This window comes from Anas acuta, chromosome 33, assembly GCF_963932015.1.
Source record: "Anas acuta chromosome 33, bAnaAcu1.1, whole genome shotgun sequence".
NCBI lineage: Eukaryota > Metazoa > Chordata > Aves > Anseriformes > Anatidae > Anas > Anas acuta.
Genome location: NC_089011.1, coordinates 330,899 through 342,251, shown reverse-complemented (window position 1 = coordinate 342,251; position 11,353 = coordinate 330,899). Strand labels below are relative to the sequence as shown.

Below are 11,353 nucleotides of genomic sequence, written 5' to 3'. Positions count from 1 at the left end.
TGACGTCACTTTTCCCGCGCTTTTCCCCCCCCCCAAAAGAACCAGGCGGGGGCGGGGCTGCGGCGCGGCTTTATTGGGTGACGTCACGGGGAGGGGCGGTGACGTCATCGGGGGCGGGGCGGGGGAGGGGACGGGGGTGGGAGGGGCTCCCCCAGAGCTCCCAGTAACGCTCCCAGTGCTCCCAGTAACAGTCTCAGTGCTCCCAGTAACCCTAATATCAGCTCCCAGTGCTCCCAGTAACCCCTGTGCCTGGCCCCAGTGCTCCCAGTAAGCCCCACTCCTGGTCCCAGTCCTCCCAATATCACCACCGAGCCCCCCCAGTGCACCCAGTCACCCTCCCAGCACCCCCAGTATACCCCTGAGATCCTCCCAGTCCCTTGCCAGTTCCTCCAGTCCCCTCCCAGTGCTCCCAGTCCCCTCCAGTCCCTCCCAATGACCCCCCTATCCCCCTCCTAGTGCTCCCAGTCCTCTCCCAGTCCCCCCCAGTCCCCTCCCAGAGCCCTCCATCAACCTCCCAGTGCTCCCAGTCCCCCCCCAGTCACCCCATACCCCTCTCCCAGTGCTCCCAGTCCCCTCCCAGTGCCTTCCATCACCCTCCCAGTGCTCCCAGTCCCCTCCCAAATCACCCCCCGGTGGTCCCGGCGGGGCGCGCCCGGCGGCGCCGCCCCCGGCGGGTACGGGGCGGGGGCTCGGCGGCGCTCCCAGCGTTCCCAGTGCTCCCAGTAGGGTCGGGGGCGGCGTCGAACTGGAGGGTGCCGTGCACGGGGCCCAGTTGGGTGCTCTCCATGGCCGCCACCAGGCGCCGGCGCCCCGGGCGCAGCGGCACCACCGGCTGCCGGAGCCGCAGCGTCTGCCCCGCCTCCACCGTCCTGCGGGGACAACGGGGGTTGGGGGGCACCCTTGGGTGCTGACGGGGGCAGGAGGGGCCCCACAGACCCGTTGGGGGCCCCACAGACCCATTGGGTGGCCCATTGATGAGTGGGTGCCCCTTGGACTTTTTGGGTGCCCCAAAACCCCTTTGGGTGCCCCATGACCCCTTTGGGTGCCCCCAAGGTAGACCTGATGGCCGAGCCCCATTTATCTACCCCACATCCCCTTTGGGTGCCCCCCACCCCTTGTACCCCCACCCCACCCCCCACCACCCCCACCCACACCCCCCTCCCACCCTCCCACCCCCCCCTGTTGTCCCCATGTCCCCACCCCACGTTGACGGCCTGTGGGCAGGACAGCCCCGCGCCCTCCATGCGCAGCACGGCGCCCGTCAGCGCCCTCGGCAGCGGGTTCTGGAAGACCACCTGCACCGGCACCTCCTGGCCCACCACCGCCGGCGCCAGCAGCTGCAGGGGGGACACCACAGCTGTGGGACGGGGCCTGGGGGGCACCCGAGGGACCCGAGGGACCCAAGGGAGCCGAGGGATGGGGATGGGGCCCAAGGGACATGGACAGGGCCCAAAATGGGACCCAAGGGACGTGGAGGGGACCCAAGGGTGACAGACGGGACCCAAAATGGGACCCAAGGAACCCAAGGGACATAGACGAGGCCCAAGATGGAACCCAAGGGACATGGAGGGGACCCAAAATGGGACCCAAGAGACATGGACGGGACCCAAGGGACATGGACGGGACCCAAAATGGGACCCAAGGGACATGGACAAGACCCAAGGGACATGGACGGGACCCAAGGGACGTGGACGGGACCCAAGATGGAACCCAAGGGACATGGAGGGGACCCAAAATGGGACCCAAGGGACATGGACAAGACCCAAGGGACATGGACGGGACCCAAGGGACGTGGAAGGGACCCAAGATGGAACCCAGGGGACCCAAGGGACATGGGACATGGTCAAGGCCCAAGGGACATGGATAAGGACCAAGATGGAACCCAAGGGACATGGACGGGCCCCAAAGGAGATGGATGGAACCCAAGGGACGTGGAGGGGACCCAAAATGGGACCCAAGGGACATGGACGGGACCCAAGGGACATGGACGGGACCCAAAATGGGACCCAAGGGACATGGACAAGACCCAAGGGACATGGATGGGCCCCAAAGGAGATGGATGGAACCCAAGGGACGTGGAGGGGACCCAAGGGACATGGACGGGCCCCAAGATGGAACCCAAGGGACCCCCCCATGCCCCGGGCCGGGCCCAGCCCCGTACCGTGAGCGTGAGGTCGGGCGCCTGCATCCGCACGCGCAGCTCCTTGGCCACCACCTGCCCGGTCTCCTCCACCGCCCCCGCCACCGACAGCTTCAGCGCGTCCTGGTCGCCCACGTGGGGGCCGTACTCCGCGTAGCCCACCGTCATCGTCACCGTCTCCTCTGCCAGGGGGGGACACGCAGAGCGTTGGGCGACCCCCCCGAGGGGGGGTTATTTTTGGGGGGGGTCCCCAAGGGTCCTCCGGGCCTCACCTTGCCCCGGGGGCACGGCGCGCCGGTGCTGCTCCTGGCGGAAGGGGGGCCCGGACACCCCGGTGTAGCGGACGGGGGCGAGGGCCAGGCGGAGGCGGAGCGTCCGAGGCTCCGCCCCCTGGTTTCGGGCCACCACTCGCAGCTCGAGCTCCGCCCCCGCCACCGCCGGCCCCGCCCCCACCGTCACCGTCACCTCCCCGGTGGACGGGGTCCCCCGGGTGCGGGGTCGGGAGCCGTGGGAGGTGGCGGTGGAGACGGCGCGGCGCTCCTCCTCTGAGCCTGTGGGGGTCAACGGTCAAAGGTCAGGGGTCAAAAGGTGCAGGCGGAGGTCAGGAGATTTAGGGTTGGGGGGTCCTGGGGTCAAGGGGTCGCCGTTGGGTCAAGGGGGTCAAAGGGGATGGGGTTGTGGGTCAAGGGGTGTGGGTCTTGAGGTCATGCGGTCTTGAGGTTAAGGGTCATTGGGCCTTGAGGTCAATGGGTCAAGGGTCATGGGGTCTGGTAGCCAATGGGTCATGGGGTCTTGAGGTCAACAGGTCTTGGGGTCAAGGCTTGCGGGGTCTTGAGGTCAACAGGTCAAGGGGTGATGGGTTTTGGGGGTCAAAGGGTGATAGGTCAAGGGTCTGCGGGTCACGGGGGTCAAGGGTCACCAGGTCACAGGGACGAGGGCCCAACCCTCATTGGCTGTCGGGCCCAGGAGCAACGGGGTCAAGGTTTGGGGTCAAGGTTTGGGGTCAAGGTTTGGGGTCAAGGTTTGGGGTCAGCTCAGAGCCAAAGGGAGGGGGGCGTGGCCGGGGAGGGGGGGGCGTGTCCTCACCCTCGGGGTGCTTGTACTGGTGGGTGATGTCGATGCGGGCCCCCGAGCCCGCCCCCAGGGTGCTGATGCGGCGCCCGATGGCGCCTTCCTCCACGTGCACCACCGAGAAGGCCCCGTTGGGCTGGCGCTGCCAGTACACCTTGTCGCTGTTCACCTGCGGCCACGCCCCCCTCATTAGCATGGACACGCCCCCCTCATTAACATGCAACACGTCAATCACCCTTTAGCCCCGCCCCCTCAGCACTCAGCCCCTCCCACCCCTTCCATTGAGCCTCCCCAAGCCCCAAGCCCCTCCCACCAGCCCTAAGCCACGCCCACAGACCAATAAACCACGCCCATTGCTGATAAACCACGCCCACTCAATTATAAACCACGCCCACTGGGCAATAAACCACGCCCCCTTCGGTTAAGCCACACCCCCGTTGGTTAAGCCACGCCCCCTACCTCAGCGAAGACGAACGGCGTGTCGTACTTGAGGAAGACCTCGCCGTTCTTCACCGCCGTCACCGAGCAGGGCCCGCAGCAGAAGAGCCCTGCGAGGGGCAGCACAAACCAGTACAGACCAGTATAGACCAGTACAGACCAGTATAAACCAGTACAGACCCATACCAACCACTATAGATGAGTACAAACCAGTAGAGACCAGTGTAGACCAGTGCAGACCAGCACAAGGGGCTGCCCGTTGGCCTGCCAACCATCCCCTGGACCTCCCGCCCAGATCTCCTCCCAGTATATACCAGTATAAACCAGTACAAACGACTGTTTTCCGTAAACCAGTATAAACCAGTACCGCTGCTGGTCTCCTGCGGGGTGGCGTCGACCACCTGCCACCCGTCGTAGCCATCGGGGAGGTCAGGGCGCTTCATCCAGCAGTCATTCCACACGTGGAAGTTCCTGTGCAGACCAGTATAAACCAGTATGAAACCAGCGTGGACCAGTTCAGACCAGTATAGGCCAGTACGACCCAGAAGAAGCCACTCTGCCAGCCATTCCCACCCCTGTGGTGCCACAAACCACCTCCTTGTGCCCTCCTGGTGCTGCTGCCCCACTCCCGGCACAAACCAGTATAAACCAGTATAAACCAGTACCAGACGGAGTCGGTGTTGAGGCGCTCCATGGGCCGCATGTTCTCGTCGAAGTAGATGTCGGTGGTGAGGGAGACGTCGGTGTCGTGGGCCGAGTTGTAGTTGGTGACGGTGCGGGTGGGCAGCCCCAGGCACCGCAGCACTGCGCCCACCAGTACAGACCAGTCAGAACCAGTACAGACCAGTATGAACCAGTATGAAGCCAAAAACCTCCAGATCAATTTCTCTCCCCTCCTCCGAGCACCTCCTCGTGGCTCCCAGGTGCTCTGAGACCACCTCACCCCCCTCTCCCAGTATAAACCAGTATGAACCGGGGACAAAAAAATATAAACTGGGATCAAACCGGTACAAACCAGAGTCAAACCAGTATGAACTGGGCTCAAACTGGTATGAACCGGGCTCAAACCAGTATAAAGCAGGCACACATTGGTATAAAGTGACTACAAATTGAGCTCAAACCAATATGAGATGGGGTCAAACCAGTACAAATGGGGTCAAACCAGTATGAATTGGAGTCAAACCAGTAAAAACCAGACCAAATGCGTCTAAACTGGATCAAACTGGTACAAACCGGAGTCAAACCGGTTTCAAACACCCCCAAACCAGACCCAAACCAGGCCCAACCGCCCCCAACACCCCCCTCCCCGCCCTCACCCGCGCCCCCAACCACCACCCGCCCCCTCCCCGCTCCCAGTACGGCCCAGTATAGACCAGTACGGCCCAGTACCGGTCGTCATGACGCCGGCGAACACCCAGCACTGGCCGAAGCGCACGGGGGCGCCGCCGCGGTGGTAGGCCCGCAAGATGTCCACCGAGCCGGCCCAGGCCGAGGGGTTGGTGCCCTGCGCGTAGTCGCCCGTCCAGTTGCCCACCAGCACCCCGTTATCGTCCAGGGAGTTCACCTGCGGCACCCCAAAACCTCACAGACGGGAAGAGCGCCCCCAAAAACCCCAAAATGACCCAAAACACCCCAAAATGAGGCCCCAAAATGGCGCCACCCAACAAGCCAAGATGGCGGCGGGAGAGGCCAGAATGCGTGAAATTACCTCAAAATGACAACAAAAAGCAACCAAAATGCACCCCAAAATCCCACATTGTCTCCCGGGGACCTCAAAAAATCAACGAGGTGCCCCAAAAATCAACAGGATGCCCCAAAATCCTCCAAATCCCATTAAAATGCACCCAAAAATGCCAGCAGAAGGCCCAACCCCAAGGAAGTGCCCCCAAATCCCGAACTTCCCTCTTTAGAAGCCACCAAAATCCCCCAAAAACTCCCAAATCCCATGAAATCACCCCAAATCCCATCATAACCCTTCAAAACTCATGGAAATGCCCCAAAATCCCATCAACCCCCCCAAATTATTATCAGCACCACCAAAATCCCAAAGAAAGACAAAACCCAACAGAATTAACCCAAAATTACCCCTCCGAAAACCCATGTTGGCTCCCACAAAACCCCAAGATTTTCCCCCCAAACCCTCCCAATATTTTCCCCCAAACCCTCTCGGAGCACCCCGTCGCTTTTTAACCAAAACCGTCAGAATTCACCCCAAAACCCACCATGGCAGAGACGACGCGGGACACCATGACGGGGTCCCCCCGGGCGCTGTGGGGCATCCCGCGGCGGTCCAGGATGTAGAGGCAGGCCTCCAGCACCCCCGCGTCGAACTGGGGGGACCCCAAAATCAGGGACGCCCCAAAATCCTCATAATCCACCCCAAAATCCCCACGATTCCCCCTCCCAAATCCCCTCAATCCGCCCCAAAATCCAGCAGCTCTTTTGGGGTCCTCCCCGGATCCGTGACGGTTTTGGGAACCCCGATCATTTTTTGAAGGTGGCCCATCATGATTTTGGGGACATTCTACGTTATTTTAGGTATTTTCTGTTTTTTAGGATCCTCCGTTTTAGGATATCCCAAAATTTTGGGGTCCTACCTGCCCATTTTGGGGTCCCACCTCCAACTTAATGGATCCTTGGTTCCTTCAAGGTTCCCACCCGGATTTTTTGGGGTCGTCCCCATTTTTGGGGAGGATTCTCCTGGTTTTGGTGCCCTCCATTTTTGGGGTCCCCCCCATTTTTGGGGTACCTGCCCGTAGTTCCAGGAGCGCTCGGCGATCTGGTCCTCGGTGCCGTAGAAGATGCGCCCCGTCTCGTTAAGGACGTACTCGTTAAGGTCGCTCGTCTTTTCCATGTAGACGTTGTCATCTGCGGGGAGCCCCGAAACCGACAAATCTCAACCCGGGGAGCCCCAAAACTGACAAATCTCAACCCAAGGAGCCCCAAAACTGACAAATCTTACACCGGGGAGACCCAAAAATGCCAAATCTCAACCTGAAGATACCCAAAACCAACAAATCTTACACTGGGGAGCCTTGAAACTGACAAATCTCACACTGGGGAGCCCCAAAACCACGAAATTTCAACCTAATGAGCCCCAAAACTGACAAATCTTACACCGGGGAGACCCAAAAATGCCAAATCTCAACCTGGAGAGCCCCAAAACCAACAAATCTTACACTGGGGAGCCTTGAAACCACCAAATTTCAACCCAAAGAGCCCCAAAACTGCCAAATTGAGATTGGGGAGCCTTGAAACTGCCAAATCTCAACCTGGGGAGCCCCGAAACCACTAAATCTCACCCTGCAGAGCCCCGAAACTGCCAAATAACCCACTGGGGAGCCTTGAAACCGTCAAATAACCCACGGGGGAGCCCCGAAACCGCCAAATCTCACCGCAAGGAGCCCCCAGCTTGCCCAAACCTGCCGTTTTTCGCCCCGAAACGCTTCCGACTCACCGGGGCACCAGGGGTTGAAGAGGACGATGACGTCGTTGGCGTCCTCGAAGGGGGCCGCGTACTCGCCCACCCCCGTGCGGGTCTTGACGCTCAGGCGGTAGCGGCCAATGGGGGCGTCGGGCGGGGCGGTGACGCGGAGCCGGAGGGAGGGGCCCCCGGGTGGCTCCGCCCCCTCCCCCGGGTCCTCCTCCTCCGCCGTCCAGCCGGTGGCCGAGGTCTCGCCCAGAGGGATGAGGACGTGGGTGCCCTTGGCCACCTGCGGGTTGGGGCCTGCCGGGTGACATCAGCAGCCCCGCCGTGACGTCATCAGCCCCGCCGTGACGTCATCAGCCCCGCCGTGACGTCACCACGCCCCCCGATTAACCCTCACCCCTTCATTGCCCTTCCCCCTCCTCCCCTGCCCTTCCCCTCTTGCCCTTCCCCTTCCCCCTCTTGCCCTTCCCCTCTCCCCATTGCCCTTCCCCGTCCTCCCCTCGCCCCCCACGCCCCTCCCCACCCCCCCACGTCCCCCCCTCACCCCCCACGCCCCTCCCCGCCCCCCCACGTCCCCCCCTGACCGAGGGTGAGCTCCACGCAGAGGCTGTCGTCCTCGGGGTCGAAGGGCCGGGGCAGGAGGACGCGGAGGTCGAAGGGCTGCCCCCGGCGCACCACCAGGTGGGGGCAGGCGAACTCGGCCGTGTGGTGGGCCGCCCGGTTGGCCGCCGAGCCCACCACCAGGCCCCGGGGAGCCAGCAGGCCTGCAGGGGGCGGGCGGTGAAAACCCCGCGGCGATACGACCCCGGGAACCCCCAAAATCGCCCCAAAATCCTTCCCCAGGTGGGGGGCCTTGAAACCGTCATTTCCCCGCCCGGCAGCACTTTCCCTAACAAACAGCCCAGGAATGGACCCAAAAAGGAGGTTTTATACCCCAAAATAAGGATGCTGAGACACAGTGAGGGGTGTTGTTAAGGGGAGGGGGGCTTTAACCCCTTAATTTCCCCTTTTAGGGGGCGTAAAAACCCTAAAATTGCCTTCTGGGGGGCCTTGACACTGCCTTTTTACCCCAAAACAGCCTAAAATGTCCCCAAAAGTAGTGGTTTTGGCCTAAAATGGTGACTGGGGAATGCAGGGGAGGGGTGCTAGGAGGGGATACCCCAAACCCCTTAAATTTCCCTTGGGGGGGGTCATGAAACCCCTAAAAGTGGCGCTGGGGGGGCCTTGAAACCACCTTTTCTTTGCGAAAAGAGCCTGGAAACTGCCCCAAAACGGCATTTTTTCGCCCCAAAACGCGGCGGGGTGGAAGAAGAGGAGGGGCACAACACGAGGACCCCCCAGAACACAAAACAGAGGAGGGGGGAGCCCCGAAACCCCCAAATTTCCTTTAGGGGGGCCTCGAAACCACCACTTTCTCACTGCGGGGAGCCTCGAAACCACCGTTTTTGGTTATTTTTTGCCGAAAACGGCCGTTTCTCGGCCCGAAACCCACCTGGCCGGATGGGCTGGGGGGGTCGCCGCCCCGGCACCTCCCCGGGGGGGGGCTCCCAGTCCTCGTTGCCCCTCCGGCAGCACCCGCAGCACCCGCAGCACCCCCCAAGGCGGCGCCAGAAGCCCCGGCGGGGGCGGGGGGCAGGGGCCGAGGGCGCCCCCCGCGGGCGGAAGCTGGCGGCCGCCCAGCGGCCCGGGTCCAGGCGGGGGTCAGCGTCCGGCATGGCCTGCGGGCACCAGTACGGACCAGTAAGGACCAGTATGGACCGGTAGAGACCCCCAGAAACCAGTAGGGACCAGTAGGAACCTCCAGGAACCAGTAGGGACCTCCCAGAATGGCCCAATAAGGCCTAGAAACCATTCCCAGTATAACCAGTAAGACCATTATGGACCAGTAGAGTCTACCAGAAACCAGCACAGACCAGTAAGGACCAGTAGGAACCAGTAAGGACCCCTAGGGACCAGTAAGGACCACCACGCACCAGTAAGAGCTCCCAGTACGGCCCCCGCAGGCCTTCAAACCCTTCCCAGTACGGCCCAGTGTCCCCAGTTCACCCCTGTTCCGCCCAGTAACCCCCTTGTTACCATCCAGCACAGCCCCGTAACCCCCAGTATGGCCCAGTAACCCCCCCAGTGCTCCCAGTACAGCCCAGTTCCCCCCAGTATAGCCCAGTAACCCCCCTCAGTGCTCCCAATTCCCCCCAGTATGTCCCAGTAACCCTTCCAGTACAGCCCAGTTCCCCCAAATAACCCTCCCAGTATAGCCCATTTCCCCCCAGTATGCCCCAGTAACCCCCCCAACCCCCTCCCAGTCTATCCCAGTCCCCCCAGTAGGGCCCGGCAGCCCCTCCCAGTGCTCCCAGTCCCTCCCAGTGCCGCGGGGACACTGGTCTGGGCCTGCCCGAGCCGCTCCCCCCCCGCCTCCTCCCCCGCCGCGGCCCGACCAGTTCCCCCAGTCTGCCCGCCGCCCCCTCCCAGTGCTCCCAGTGCCCCCCAGTGCTCCAGTACCCACCAGTGCTCCCAGTAGCCCCCTGCTCAGGCTCCCAGTGCTCCCAGTTGCCCCAGTGCTTCCAGTCAGCCCCTCCCAGTAACCCCAGGGGCTCCAGTAACCGCCCCAGTGCTCCCAGTATCCCTCTCTGTGTTCCCAGTATCCCCAGTATGACTCTCAGAGCCCTCCCAGTAACCCCTCCCAGTGCTCCCAGTAACCCCCTCATCTCCCAGTAACCCCCCCATCTCCCAGTAACATCCCCCCACATCTCCCAGTGCCTCTTTGCCCCCTCCCAGTGCTCCCAGTTCACCCAGCAGACTCTCCCAGTGCTCCCAGTAAGCCCCTCTGGGTCCTCCCAGTCACTCTCCTGACCCCTCCCAGTGCTCCCAGTTTGCCCAATAACTCTCTCCCACTGCTCCCAGTAACCACCAGTCCTCCCAGTATCCCCCCTGGGTTCTCCTGACAGCTCTGCTACTCCCTCCCAGTGCTCCCAATTTACCCAGTAACCCCCTCCCAGTGCTCCCAGTAAGCCTAACTTCTCCCAGTTTGCCCAGTAACCCCTCCCAGTAAGCCTAACTGCTCCCAGTTTGCCCAATAAACCTCTCCCAGTGCTCCCAGTTTGCCCAGTTTGCCCAGTAACCCCCTCCCAGTGCTCCCAGTTTGCCCAGTAACCCCTTCCCAGTGCTCCCAGTTTGCCTGGTGCCCCCCTCCCGCTGCCCCAGTACCTCCCAGCAGCTCCCAGTGCTCCCAGTGCCCCTCTCCCACTGGTGCCGGTGGCTCTAAGCAAAAGGGGCGGGGCCTCGGGGAGGAAGGGGCGTGGCCACCGCAGGCCCCGCCCCCCGATTGCCCCACACCTGTGGGGCCGGGCGGTCACTATGTGGCAAGAGGGGCGCCTATGGGGTGGGATTGTAGCTCACTATTTGGCGGAGCACTATCTGGCAGGGTGGGACGCTATGGGGTAGGGCAATGGCTCCCTATTTGGCAGGGGTCTCTATGGGAAAACCAATGGCTCCTTATTTGGCAGGGAGATGCTATGGGGTAGGGCAATAGATCCCTATTTGGCAGGGGTCACTATGGGAAGGGCTATGGTTCACTATGTGGCAGGGCAGTGCTATGGGTCAAGGCAAGAGCTCCCTATTTGGCAAGGGTCACTATGGGAAAACCAATGGCTCCTTATTTGGCAGGGAGACACTAATGGGGTAAGGCAATGGCTCCCTTTTTGGCAGGGGTCCTTATGGGGAATCCAATGGCTCTGTATTTGGCAGAGCACTCACTATTGAGTAGCTCAATAGCTCCGTATTTGGCAGGGGTCCCTATGGGGTGAGGCAATGGCTCCTTATTTGGCAGGGCTCACCTTTTTGATCTGGCTCACTATTTGGCAAGGGAGGCACTACGGGATGAGCCCATGGCTCTCTATTTACCATGAGCTCACTATCTGGCAGGGACGCAGAGTGGCGCAACCCCATGGCTCCCTTTGTGGCAGGCGGCTCACTATGTGGCAGGGCGACCACAGGGCACGTCCACAGGCTCCGGATTTCGCAAGGGGCGGGGCGGCTCCCTATTTGGCAGGGGTGGCTCACTATTTAGCCGCGGGGCGGCTGCCGGGCGGGGCTGGGCGGCTCACAATTCGGCAGGGCGGGAGCACTATTTGGCAAGGGAAGGGCTGCAGGGCACAGGCAGGTCGGCTCCCTTTTTGGCAGGCCCGGGCGCGGCTCACTATTTGGCGGCTGAACAGGTCCGGCGGCCGCGTGGGGCCCCCACCCGCCCCGAGGTGGCGCAACCGTGGCTGGCGGTG

The 11,353-nt window shown here is 62.2% G+C and overlaps 1 protein-coding gene across 1 annotated transcript; it reads right to left on the bottom strand.

Moving 5' to 3' along the window:
* Window positions 1–53: 53 nt before the first annotated feature.
* Window positions 54–11,247, bottom strand: TGM1 (transglutaminase 1). Its single transcript, XM_068664564.1, has 15 exons — window positions 10,284–11,247; window positions 8,572–8,797; window positions 7,664–7,843; window positions 7,107–7,376; window positions 6,399–6,517; window positions 5,872–5,979; window positions 5,039–5,213; window positions 4,315–4,453; window positions 4,017–4,120; window positions 3,671–3,759; window positions 3,227–3,380; window positions 2,413–2,691; window positions 2,162–2,322; window positions 1,201–1,337; window positions 54–869 (listed from the first exon to the last, which is right to left on the bottom strand). The coding sequence occupies exons 2-15, from the start codon at window positions 8,792–8,794 to the stop codon at window positions 623–625; spliced, it is 2,385 nt and encodes a 794-aa protein (XP_068520665.1). The 5' UTR covers window positions 8,795–8,797; window positions 10,284–11,247; the 3' UTR covers window positions 54–622.
* Between the last annotated feature and the right edge of the window lie 106 nt (window positions 11,248–11,353).